This window comes from Eschscholzia californica, unplaced genomic scaffold (assembly GCF_041429995.1).
Source record: "Eschscholzia californica isolate CP2 unplaced genomic scaffold, dmEscCali1.0.p SCAF_4, whole genome shotgun sequence".
Classification (NCBI taxonomy): domain Eukaryota; kingdom Viridiplantae; phylum Streptophyta; class Magnoliopsida; order Ranunculales; family Papaveraceae; genus Eschscholzia; species Eschscholzia californica.
The window spans coordinates 25287725-25302188 of record NW_028238461.1 but is presented as its reverse complement, the minus strand read 5'-3'; the positions used below and the strand labels follow the sequence as shown (position 1 = coordinate 25302188).

At 34.2% G+C, this 14464-nt stretch overlaps 1 protein-coding gene across 1 annotated transcript; it reads left to right on the top strand.

Annotated features, from left to right (window-relative positions):
• Nucleotides 1–1014: 1014 nt before the first annotated feature.
• On the top strand, nt 1015–1458 carry LOC147543851 (uncharacterized). Its single transcript, XM_086635524.1, has one exon. The coding sequence runs from the start codon at nt 1015–1017 to the stop codon at nt 1456–1458; it is 444 nt and encodes a 147-aa protein (XP_086491650.1).
• Nucleotides 1459–14464: the final 13006 nt, after the last annotated feature.

The window sequence follows — 14464 nt, the reverse complement described above, 5'->3', positions numbered from 1 at the left end:
CATACTATCAACTGGCAATCTATATGCAAACCTCGCAAACTTGGTGGACTCGGTCTTCGTCTGCCTCAACTTGATAACCAAGCTTTTCTTCACAAACTTAACTGGCGCCTCATCAATAACCCGGATGCTATCTGGGTTCAAGTGCTTAAAGGGAAATACTTTCATACCTCCTATAAACCCAAACCTCCCAAAAACCATCATTCTTGGCCTTGGAGATCAATCTCTAAACACTACCATCAGATTGAGAGTCTTATCTTCTGAAATATTAACAAAGGAGAGCATATCAATATTTGGACTGACTATTGGATACCGAATCATCCACCCCCTATTATGAACAATAACGGCTGTACGTTGGAAAAGGTATCTCAACTCATTACGAATGGAATGTGGAATTTAAATGTCATTAATATGTGTTTCAATAATGATATATGCAGTGCCATTCTCAGCATCAACATTAATCCTGACCAAGAGGATAAAGTCATCTGGACTCTGACTAAATCTGGTAATTTCTTACTCAAATCTATGTATAACTATTTAAGAACTAACATAGTTTACACTATACAAGACCAGATGGGCTGGTTCTTTATATGGAATATGAATACACTTCCTCGCATTAAGCTATTTCTATGGAAATGTTGCACTAATAGCTTACCGGTGAAAGCAAAAATTGGTAAATTTATTGGCAATAATTACTCTTGTGTTAACTGTAATGAGGATGAGACTCTAGACCGTGTAATGCTTCATTGCACTTTCGCGAAAGCCATTTGGTTTCACTATTAAGGTAGAACGGATCATATCTCTATTACAATTCAGTGGACTCAACAATGGAAAACTCTTGAGGAAGAAACAATAAACCTATATGCTAAAATACTATGGTTTATTTGGAAAGCAAGATGTGAGAATTGTTTTACGACGAATAAACAAAATCCTTTACAAATGATAGAGAGAATTAACAATACCACGACCACACCACTCAAGAATGAGTCCAGTATTACCACTAAATGCAGGGAAAAAATGAAAATTCAAACATGGAGACCTTCATCGACACCATTTTTAAAGATCAACGTCGACGCCTCCTTTGTTAGTCTAAATGAACCGGCTGGAATTGGATGCATTATCCGAGATGCAGAGGCAAACTATATAATAGCGGCATCAGATACTGTACGAGGCCAACACGCGGAAGAATGTGAAAGCTTGGCTTTATTATCTAGTCTTTTATGGGCTATTCAACTACAAATCTCTCATGTGCACTTAGAAAGCGATAATCAAGCATTAATCCTATCTCTCAATGGCAATGGAGGAGGTATTCACTGGCAATCACAAAGAATCATCCAACAGATTAAAGACATCAAGGACAAATTCTCAGGAATAATCTTCTCTCATGTGTCTAGAAATTGCAATACTCATGCAGATGCTTTAGCTAAATGGGGTCGTACATATTGTCAAAAGAAAATTTAGAATGATGTTCCCTCTTTTATTTATGATGTTTAGTTGGTCTGTAATTGACGCTCTTTTTTAATGGTATTTCTCTTCATAAAAAAAAAAAAAGTACCAAAGTGAGCAAAAGTATTAAAGAAGACCTACTTCTTCATCTCTATAATCACTTTAAAATCCTGCACATTAAAAAATGAGTGAAAAAAACGAAAACTAATATAGGAAGTCACCATGAAACACATAAAATTTGCAAACAAAATATAAATAAAAACAATATGAATAAGAGACAATTCAAACAGTAGGAAAAAAAATCTATGTAACTTAAAGATAAGGTTTGTTTCATTGATGGAGACGTTTGAAAACCGTATGTAAAAAACTTTCTCCACCGTTTGATCTAACTGAGCCTAATTTTTAACCAAAATCAATACAGAATAAATGGTGAGAAAGTGGTTTGTTAGTTGTTATACATACAGTGAGAAGAGAGTGATAGAGAGAAATGTGGAACATATCTTTACATTTAAATAAGAAAAATTTGGATTACAATCTAACGGAATATCTCAGACATAAATTTAACTCACCTCTAAAAAAGGCTGCAGCATCCTGCAACAACCACACTATTCATAGAACCGTCATCTTGGTATTCTCTGTACACAAAAAATATCAAAGAGAAAAAGTAAAAGAAGGAAAAGCACAGATACCACCTTCAATTAAACTAATTAACACAAATAAAGATGACACAATAGAAATCGATTCAAATTGAATATAAACACACCACTCCTATCATTTCGTTTCTTATTTAATATAAATATAAATATAAATAGACCAAGAAGAAACAAACGACCGAGAGATACAGAGTGAAATTATTTGGGAGGATAAATAAGGAGAATATATTTGATGCAGGGAGATTTTCTGAAGATATTCCAAGAATCTTGCATATCTTCAGATCTAGTTATTTTAGTAGTTTTTCTATTTTTGGTAATTGTTTTCAGTTTAGGATTTCTTTTATTCTAGTAATTTATTTTCTTAGAACTTGCTATTTGAATTTGACTAGGATTAGGAAACCCTAGGCCTATATAAAAAGGGTCTAGTAGTTGTTTCATTCATTCAGTTTAATCAATAAAGTTCAGTATTTTAGTTTAATCTTATTAGTTTTGGTTCTACAAGTCTTAAGACGGAGATCTAAAGACTTTTTCTAGGTTTTAAAAGTTTTAGACGAAGATCTAATTCATTTCGGAATTTTCTGCTGCGTCAGTTGGCATCAAGAGTGAGGTTTCTCCTGGCTTAATGGCAGAAGGCAAGGCTAGAAACACAACCTTCGACGGTGATCGGAGCATCGAGGCTGCATGGTTAGCATTAAACAGAATACGACATCAATTAGACCAACTCATGGAGAGGCTTAACACCTATGTGAATGTCAATGCAAACCTTAGGCAGTCAACTATTAACATGGAGAGTGTTGAGGGTTCACCCACACCCAACTTGTTAATGGATACGTTAACAGAGAACGTGTTAAGGGATTCGCCCTCAACCAAGCTGTTAATGGATACTGTAATATGGAACATGTTGAGGGATTTGCCCACAACCAACTTGTTACTAAATACAAAAAAAAACACAAGTACTATAACAACAAAGTCTGAGGTAATATCTAATTCTGACGCGTCTTTAGGTGTGGATAAAAATAATGATACATTTCAAACATGGACATTTGTAAAGAATATGATGTTATTCCAGTTATTCAAGAAGCAAAAACTGACATTATTGTGAAGACGGAAAAGATTAATATCATCAGTCCACAAGATGAGGGATTTGAATTTCTTGAAGAAGTTAAAGAAGTTGATTTGAATGAAGATGAGAAACTTTATGGGTCGGATATCGAGCTAACTGATTTTCCTTCACATGAAGATCATTTTCTAGTATTTTGTGAATCTAAACTTGTGTCTAATGGATTTATTAGTAGTTTTATCGGGCATTCTTCACATAAGCTTGATTTTTAATCACTTTATTCATGATCCTTACATGTTTATTTTTGGGGTGAAGATGAAGATTCAACTAAATCACAAGTATCTTGATTATGCCATAACCCAATCTTCGTTCAAATCTACATATTTGGTTATTCCTATACATAACTCACGAAAAAGTTGCATTAAGGGAGTATCAATCACCATGACAGCTAAATCAATTAGTAGACTCGAGACGAGTTTCTTTGAAGTAGAGGAGACTGATGCAGGGAGATTTTCTGAAGATATTCTAAGGATCTTGGATATCTTCATATATAGTTATTTTAGTAGTTTTTCTATTTTTGGTAATTGTTTTCAGTTTAGGATTTCTTTTATTCTAGTGTTTTATTTTCTTAGAACTTGCTATTTGAATTTGACAAGGATTAGGAAACCCTAGACCTATATAAAGAGGGTCTAGTAGTTGTTTCATTCATTCAGTTTAATCAATAAAGTTCGGTATTTTAGTTTAATCTTTTTAGTTTTGGTTCTACAAGTCTTAAGACGGAGATCTAAAGGCTTTTTCTAGGTTTTAAAAGTTTTAGACGAAGATCTAATTCTTTTCGGAATTTTCCGCTACGTCAATATTATGGGTGGTTACAAAGATTTCCTCTCTACTCATTTGTCTCACTCCCACCATTTTTTTCTATATTGTAAGGACATAATTTTCATAATGGCCATTCACTTAATTACGCTAAAGTTAACTTAGCCTGTAATTTCTCACACAAATGAGGGTATTAAAACCTACAGGTAGTTTACGTAAGTTACAAATTCCAATTTTAACGTATTGTAAAAGAGAAAATGAAGGAAGTTAGGGTTAGTGGGTTTAAAGCTCAATTTCAGTCGCTAGATTGTAAAACCGTGGGTGGAAATCCGAAAGACCTAAATATCTCTGACATAAATCAACGGATGAGTTGAGCTTAAAAAAGGCCATTGCGTTATATATAATAGATATGTAAGAATTAGATATAGAAAATTTAAAATTTTCACATGGATAAAAATTAAGCACCAAATGAATATCAGGATCCAACGCAAAATTGAATGATATAAGGAGATAGAAGAGAGAGTGGCCAAATCCCAAAAATACTCACCTTGGCTTCAAGCTTCTCTCCTAGTCTCAATGACAACTTATCCACAATCTGATCCGAAGGGTTTGGTTATTGTAAATTTCAATTCGAACCAATTCGTTTATGGTTTGGTTCAGTTACCGAACCAATTCGATCAGATAACCAAACCGAAGGTTAAATTTTTACCAAGAACAAAATTTCGAGTTTTCAATTTTAAAACCTGCTACAATTATAGTTAGAACGACCTAAAGATTAGTATGATCTCACAAACCATTACGTCTATATTTTTTTGAGAAAGATGTAATATATTGATTATTGTGCCGAGACAGCACTCAAAAAGTCAAAATTTACATATTAGACAACACCGACTCCCAAGAAAACAAGAAGACTGAGAAAGGTATCCCTATGAAAATTCTAGTTGGCAAAGCCCATGAAAAAATTAATGTCTTGACCTCTACAATTATTTGCTTAACCGAACTGAAACTATCTTTAAATATCCTTGTGTTTCGCTCCTTCCACAACGCCCACCATATAGCAAAGGATAACAGTTCCTAAGTATCCCTTTGTTGTGTCTAACTTATATCTCTTCCATCTTGTACAGAAAATCTCCATCTGGTTTGGTATACTCCTGAAACCGAAAATCGTTTGTAATAAAAAATATTCCCATATATTCCTAAAACTGAACAATTCAGGAGCAAATGATCCGCATCTTCTTCTTCACACTGACATAACACACATCTATGACGGATAGAGTAACCCCTTTGTTTCAGAAGATCTAAAGTAGGGATTGACTTCAACAGTGCCGCCCAAATAAAAATGGAGACCTTTTTTGAATTCCTTCGACGCCAAATTTTTTTATATGGGAGGCGATCACTGATGATACTTGAGGAACTGATGGAGTCGTGTAACGAGTGTACCGTGAATTGTTTATTCTCAGTGAGGGTCCATATTCTGTTATTTTCCTCCATTGATAGAACAGGAGGTTCTCCGATTTCGTTCAGGAGATTGATCAAATACTGCAAATTTGAATTTTGAGTATGTTGACTTATGCCCAAGTTCCATGCTGAATTGCCTTCCTCATCTGTTATTATGCAAATAACAATTTTGGCATTTTTCTTGGATGAGTATCTCCGCAACTCACGGTACTGTTCTTTTTGACACAAATGACATTTCCAAATATTCTCCCAAAATCGAACTCTACGCCCAATTTGGATAGATATATTTGAAAGAAAGGCAATCTTATCCTTAGTAGCAAGAATTGATTTCCAACACCCTATGCCAAATGATAGATTTGTTTCCTTTGGAAAAAAGTCAAGAGTGTTACCACCAAATTTGTCAATGATTACCCGTTTCCAATCGCTTTGGTTTTCATCACCGAAATGCCAAATCCATTTTCCCAGAAATGCTGCATTCATTGTCTTTATTCTTCTGATACCAAGACCCCCTCGTGCTTTTGAACGAGATACCTTTTTCCAGCTAGCCCAATGAAATCTTTTCTTAATCGGAGTATCGCCCCGTAAGAAATCTTTTACAATCTTCTCTGCTCTATTAATAATTGATGAAGGAGGGACAAGGATGGACAAAAGGTAGGTGAAAAAAGGCAGAGCCTGTAACTTGCTTAATGCTAGCAACCATGGAACCGACTCTGCAAGAGCAGTTCATAGACATGGATGCTTACTCCATGATGCGACAACTTCGGGAGATGTTCCAGAAACAGTCGAGATTGGAAAGGTTTGAAACCTCTAAAGCAATTATGGACATGCGCCTTGAAAAGGGAAAACCAGTTGGGCCTCATGTTCGTCAAATGATCAGGCTCATGGGCAAGCTGGCTAAAGTAGGTTTCCCTTATAGCCAACAGACGGCTACCAACACTATCCTTCACTCCCTCCATAGTGGTTTTAATCAGTTTAAGATGAACTACAACATGAATGGATGAGATAAAACGTTGGAGGAACTTCATTCTATGCTTCTAACAGCCGAAAAGGACGTCGCTATAGTAGAGACTAAGAAGGACGTTCTTATGGTACAAAAGGAAAAAGGGTTCAAGAAAGGTGGAAAACAGAACCGCGTCAAAAGGAAAAGGCAAACGGGTTGCCAAACCTAAAGACAAAGGTCCTCCTCCTGACACCAAATGTTTCTATTGTGATGAAAAGGGCCACTGGAAAAGAAACTTCCCTAAGTTCTTGGAGGACAAGAAGAATGGAACAGTGGCTTCCAATTCAGGTATAAACAGTTAACTTATCAAATACTGTAAAATTGTCCTATCATTGTGAATGTACAGGTGTAGCTGGGAACAGAGTATTTGGTTAAGGAAGACAAGATCCAAGAGGGAGCAGAAGCCTCGACTGCTAAGGATGCTGAAAGGGATCAAAGTCTACTTTAGGCACTAATCTAGATTAAGCGTTTTTCTAGTTTTTAACATCATCTCTGTACTAAGTATTATGGAGAATCAATAAAGAACTTTATTTCTGAATTGAGATGTTATTAAAAGTGCTAAATTAAACAATCTATAAAATCTAAGACTCGGAAAAGTCTAAAAGAATTTTGACCCAAAACTCATGACAAAGAGCGTTGCCAAATCCGAGTTTGAAAAGACACCAATGAACAAGCACGCATGAGAGAGACGTTTATGTTTGAAAACATAAAGTCAAGTCATGTTGAACGTGATTATCATTTAGACATCCAACTCGGATTGGGAACTCGAAACACTACTGAAACATCCTAGAAGGCTAAAGGATGAAAGTAGTACAAATAGTCATCGTAGCAAACTTCCAGACATGGAAGGAAAGTAGGCTTAAAAGTATTTAAGCCGTAACCGTTGCAAATTCTATATAAGAAATTAAAAGCAAGCAAAATTTAAAACCGACTACCACGGTAGTCAAACTAAACTGTCACCTAAGACATAGTATGAGATTCATACACAGTCTAAGGCATGAGGTAAATTTGGAATAAACCTCGACAAGTAAAACTGAGTGGTGATATAACATTGGGAATGTCCCATAAACATATCTCACATGCCTAAATAGAATTTGGGCAAAAGATAGCAAAAAGGTCTGAAATAAGGTTTTGGGCCTAGGCCGGTTCAGGTACTTTCGGGACTCGGATTGGGCTGAATTTTGGAGGGTAAGTTTCCGACATACCCAGTAGTATGCACGAAAAATTTCGTGGTGTTTGGACACCTCCTCCTTAGGGAATTGAGAAAATATCATTAATTGCTATTTTCGACTATTTCCCTAAATCTTATTCTAAAGGGTGTTTTAGGAAACCTTTGAGGAGGTGTATTCTCATTAGGGTTCCAAATAAACACTCTTAGGGCAGAGAATAAGGTGTGGAATTTCTCTCTAAGCTTTCTTACTCTAACACATCAAGTAGAGAGGAGAAATTGAGCTAATTCCCAAGCTATCTTCTAGTCAAGCAAGAAGAAGGTCTTCTTATTATCAAACCACCATTGGGGTGCTAGCGAGCTTTCAAGGAGGGAGATTAAATACACCGTTCGGTGTCCCAAGTAGAGGAGCTACGTTTGAAGCTCTTGGTCTTCTTTAATCTATTCAACTAGCTTGAGGGAAATAGCGATTAAGGTAATCTACTATCTTCCTATTAAATAATTACTAGTTTTGCGTGATGATCTTGGGGATACTAGTGTTAGACATTAGATGTCGTTATCCGTTATAAACACTAGTATAAGGGTATAATTCCCTACAGTGGCGTCAGAGCTTCTTGCAATTAACTAGTTTTTGCTAAGAATCGAACTGATTGATATTTGATTGATTTTGAATTGGTTTTCAAAATTGTTCTTGAAAAAGTTTCAAAACCTAGAATTTTGATCCAAAATTGGTTGATTAAAAGAATTGTTTTTGAGTTTTAGGAAACTCCCAAAAAACAAACATTTGGAGTTTTAGAAGTATTCAAAAAAGAATTATTTTTGAGTTCTAAGAAACTCCCAAAAATAAAGTTTGGAAATTTTAAAAGTTTCCAAAAGTTTTGAGAAATTTTAGAAGTGTTCTAAAAGGGATTTCAAAATTTAGAAAGAGTTTAAAATTTGGAAAATAGCAAATAGAGATTTGAAAACCAAAAAAAAAATAAAAAAATTTGGAAACTAGTGTTTTGGAAACCCTAGTGTCCGGCCAGGAAGCTTCCTGGCCGGACATAAGTTGTGGGACGCGTGCACTGGACGCGTCCAGAGTAGCTGCTGAGACGCGTCCAGGAGACGCGTGCAGCAACTGCAACCAGATTTCTAAGATTTGGGGATTTTTTTAAATTAGGGTTTCTGGAAAAGAGAAATCTGAAATTGGGAATTTTTGATATTAGGGTTTCTATAATTTAGAGATTTTAGAAATTAGGGTTGCGAGAAATCTAAAATTGGGAATCTCTGAAATTAGGGTTTCTAAAATTGTCACCTATATTGTTTTTTCAAAGGGCTTGTGAAGGTAGAATTTCTAAAGCGCTCATTCACGTAGTGTGCTCATTCAACTATAGGTGACATTCGGAAGAACTATTCGTGCCCGTGGGGCATGGGTTACACCGTCATCGGTTAAAGTTTAACAGGGAATAGAACAAATAACTATACACGCTTGCAAACTGATTTTATCACTATACGACACATTCTTGAATCTTTTGGTTGAGCCACGACTCTTCTGATTTATCAGTTTGAAAATTAAAACTCAAATTATGTTTTGTATGCTTCGTAGATATAGAGAGAAGATCATTGAAGTGGTGGTCCTGTTTTTCTAACAGTTCGTCTCTATCTCTCTACCTCTATCTATCCTCATTATATTACTGTCTTTTAATCTAGGTAGTAGGTTTTAAGAGTTGGTTTAGATAACACTTTTTTATTTTATATATATTGGTTGAGTGTCATTGAGGTGTTCACTTTTATAAGGTGTTCACTTTTATGTCTTAAAATTTGAGAAGAACTGAATAGTGTTAATATGGTGGAATTTCTCATGCAATTTATGAGTCTGAATTCCCATTTATCTCTTTGGTTATCTATTCTTGACATACATGAGTTAAACTTTAATACTTACTCTTTCAGGCTGCAATGCTAAGAAAAGTTGATATGATGGAAAGCTGCAAATTAAACTCTTTATGAAAGCTCTATGTAGGTACAAATGCGTATGCTTTTCTCAAATAGACATAAGAATCTATTATTTGAACTTCTTCCTTTCTCCACTTCTTGGTAGTTAGGAGTTTCAAACTTATTTTGTGAGTATTGTTTATAACCCTTGAGAAGAAGCTAGAACAAGGACCATAAGGTCCACAATGCTGATATAACTTCTGAGATAGAATTGAAGAAATGAATATATAAATAAAATTATGAAGAATAAAAATAAAGGATACATAAGAACTTATCTCTGTAAGTTATGAAATAGGAAAACATATATATGTATATAATATTATAGGTATTCACTGGTCGAATTGAATGGGTGAGTTAGAAAGAAAAACAAATAACACACACATAACATATAACACATGACACACAACACGTTGAAATTAGGCCAATTAGTGTCATATCATAAAAATGTTTTTAGGATTGACCCAAGTTAAAGAACATTGGAGTGTAAGAGTCTTGGAGAAAATAAGAAAGAAGAAGTCCGACCGTACCTATTGCATAAAAGAGGGAGAAAAGAAGAGTATAAAGAGAACAAAAATCGGATAGAGAAAACAATACTTCAACGGTATTATATATTTCGTTCTGGTTACTCAGTAAGACTTGTAAAATTTTTAGGATTTCAATTTGGACCGTAAGTTAATTTTAATAAAGTTAAAATTGACTAGGAATCAGCCAACATTTAAAAGGGGGCAAATTTTGTATTTTATAGGGTGATTTTGGTACCAAAAATGTTATCCATTAAAGTTAACTGACGGAGTTTACAAAAGGGAGCCAATTTTGAATTCATGAAAAACAGGGGGCCAAGTTGAAAGCTTGTCACAGAGTAGGGGGCCAAAGAGGAAATAACTCATTTAAGAATTCTAATGTATTTTTATAAATACAAGAAATGCAATTTATTTTACATAATCTAACAACACAATGTGGCCCCCTGTTTCAAAAAGTAAACAAACAGTAACAGATGATAACTATGTTTTACTTGGTCATCTCACTGAAATCCAATTCCTACCCAAATCAGAGAATGATGTTATTTTGTTCTTATTGTTTTTTCTATCGCACAAAAAGATGATAACTAAATCCAAAATGTGGTTTTTTACTTTTTATAGTGGATCATGGGATTCAATTTCAAAACAAAACCTTCATTTGTGTAACTTTGCATAGTTTTAAAACTCACGTTGTGTTGGTTTTTCTTTTTCACAATTTTTCTTTTCTTAGGGCAATTTTTTTTTGGAAAAAGTTTTCTTTTCTAATAATTTATTCTTTTTGTTTCTATATTTCAATGCAACATCAGAATCGGAAAATGATTCGTTTATTCGACCCAGCGGAAAATCAGTTCCCACACGTAGAACATGGTAAACAACTTCTCTGGATCCGAACAATTTTCGCTATTGGAATAACGTTTACCACAATCTATTGTGGTATACGGTCTTGCTTGAGAAGAAGCTAGAACAAGGACCATAAGGTCCACAGTGCTGATATGTCAGTTTACTGTGATAATAAAGCAGCACTCCACATAGCTGATAACCCAGTTTTTCATGAACGTACAAAGCATATTGAGATTGATTGTCACTTCGTTCGGGAAAAGATTAAAGCCAACGTCATTGCTCCCCGTTTTACACCTACTTCCGAGCAACTAGCGGATATTTTCACGAAGCCACTTGGAGCAGATGCGTTCAAACATATTATTGGCAAGTTGGGCATCACGTCCCTTTCTGCTCCAACTTGAGGGGGAGTGTTAAGGTATATCACCAGGCCCAAGAATACACAAGCCCACCAACATCATGGGATGACCGGCCGACTAGCAAGAGGAAGTCCAACCGGCTATAATTAGGGTTTCCTAATTATTAATAGTTTCCTAACTATTAATTGTTATTTTATGTAATAACTTGTTAAAGGAAGTTTCCATGTTTCCTAGATTTACTTCTATATGTAACCTACATGTAAACCTATAAATACTCATGTAAACTAGATGAATAAACACACAGAGAATTCTTTCTCCCATCTCTCTCTCTCCCACACGATTTCTCTCTCTCTCTCTCTCTCTCTCTCTCTCTGTGTGTTCAGTTAATTATAATCTTCTATTATCAAGAGGTGATTTACCTCTTCACACCGATGGTATGAAAGTTTTCATCATTTCGATATCTTAAAGGATTGTGTATAGATTTAGTATGTTGGATTCCATGGGAGTAGTGGTACGACTCATAGATTGACTCAAAACATTGTTTATGATGTATATATTGACTTTTATAGTAGTAGTTTCAACAAATAATTTGACCTCATTACCGACCACCGCACTACTAAATGTACCTCTCCAAATATATGACACTGGTTGACCCTTATTTACCCTTATGTTTAAATAAAAATGCTTCTTTTATGAATACATAATCACATAGTTCAATTCATTTCAGCTACGGTTTCTTTAACCAGAACCAGAAACGTAGAAAAAAGTGAAATCATTGCACTCTTAGAAGGAATTAAATGGATGGCTAACCAAAATTATAAATTAACTTACGTTAAAAGTGACAATCTGGCAATCACGAAGCCTCTCCATCACTTGACACACTTGACCCAATGGCAGTCAAAATTTCATGCTACTGAGATTAGGACATTGACTCCGAAATTCCTTAGTGTCAAGTTTTCTTACATCCCGCGAAAAGCAAATGTTCAAGCATACAGTCTTGCTAAATGGGCTAGAAATAATGTCTGTAATAGAATTTGGACAATAGTTCCCTCTTTTCTTGTTAATAAGTATTGTAATAACTCCATGATTCAGTAATATACGTAGCTATTGCAAAAAATAAATAAAAATAATAATAATAATAATTAGGAACATATTCTATCATTTAATGTACCTATCAAGATAAAGATGGTTATCTATTCACCCTCTCTATTACTTAATCTTAATTGTGTCAACCCACTCCTTGTTGAAGAATGAAATTCTTCAACATGGAAAACTGGGTTACCCTTTAACATTCCTATCTAAATATTTTTCATCTGTGGTTTCAAGAAGAAATACAGGAAAAAAATGAGGCGTGTCAGCCATTTGAAAACTTTCAGTCGGGCTTTGAATAAAAGCATAGTGTTGTTCCAATGTACTTGGTAGCCTAGGTTTAGCTCTCGGTATGAATTACTTCTAGTTTGTAACTCGAAAGCGACAATCATGACCCAATAATGTTGACGTTATAAATAGTTTATCTCTGCTTTTCTCCAACGTCTCAAATTTGTTGTTTTCATTTGGATCACTTTCAACGTCTCAAATTTGTTTTCTCATTTTTTATCACGTTCATACGTTGACGTACATAATAAAGATAAGTTACATATTCCATATATAGATAGCATATATTAAAATCATAAGATAAATATTGAAGAATTTATCATGAAAGTCGTACATCAAGAGAAATTATGTGACCACCCACTAATAATGTGTGAGTTTTAAGTACATGAAATTTTATATGCAGTAAAAAGTCAGATTCCACGTCACTATTTAAACTTTATTGTCTATAATAAAGAGGGAGGCCGATACGTGGACAACCATTTTTTTTATACGTAGAACTATCTTATGTGGACAACCTAAAAATTTAAATTTTTTTATATGGACATCAGTTTCTAAGGGGACAACTCTCTATTATTTTCACTCAAGTCCTCTTAGAATTAGATGTATTATTTGAAGACCTCCTTCTTTCTCTATTGGTCTTCTTCTACTACTTCCTCTTCATCATCAACACCCAAATTTTTAGAGAAACATTGAATATATAAATATATTTTTTAAGAGTAAAAATAAAGGATACACAAGAACTTATCTCTGTATGTTATGAAATAGGAAAACATATATATGTATATAATATTATAGGTATTCACTAGTCGAATTAAATGGGTGAGTTAGAAAGAAAAACAAATAACACACACATAACATATAACACATGACACACAACACGTTGAAATTAGGCCAATTAGTGTCACATCTTAAAAACGTTTTTAGGATTGACCCAAGTTAAAGAACGTTGGAGTGGAAGAGTCTTGGAGAAAATAAGAAAGAAGAAGTCCAACCGTACCTATTGCATAAAAGAGGGAGAAAAGAAGAGTATAAAGAGAACAAAAATCAGATAAAGAAAACAATACTTCAACGGTATTATATATTTCCTTCTGGTTACTCAGTAAGACTTTTAAAATTTTTGAGATTTCAATTTGGACCGTAAGTTAATTTTAATAAAGTTAAAATTGACTAGGAATCAGCCAACATTTAAAAGGGGGCTAATTTTCAATTTGAAAAGGGTAATTTTGGTAACAAAAATGTTATCCATTAAAGTTAACTGACGAAGTTTACAAAAGGGAGACAATTTTGAATTCATGAAAAACAGGGGGCCAAATTGAAAGCTTGTCACAAAGTAGGGGACCTAAGAGGCAATAACTCATTTAAGAATTCTAATGTATTTTTATAAATACAAGAAATGCAAGTTACTTTACATAATCTAAACAACACAATGTGGCCCCCTGTTTCAAAAAGTAAACAAACAGTAACCGATGATAACTATGTTTTGCTTGGTCATCTCACGGAAATCCAATTCCTACCCAAATCATAAAATGATGTTATTTTGTTCTTATTACAAAAAGATGATAACTAAATCCAAAATGTGGTTTTTTACTTTTTATAGTGGATCATGGGATTCGATTTCAAAATCAAACCTTCATTTGTGTAACTTTGCATAGTTTTAAAACTCACGTTGTGTTGGTTTTTCTTTTTCACAATTTTTTTTTTCTTAGGGCAATTTTTTTTTTGAAAAAAGTTTTCTTTTCTAATAATTTATTCTTTTTCTTTCTATATTTCAATGCAACATCAGAATCGGAAAATGGTTCGTTTATTC

Coding starts and splice junctions, on each gene's coding strand:
- LOC147543851 (XM_086635524.1), top strand. CDS start 1,015: ATGAAAATTCAAACATGGAGACCTTCATCGACACCATTTTTAAAGATC.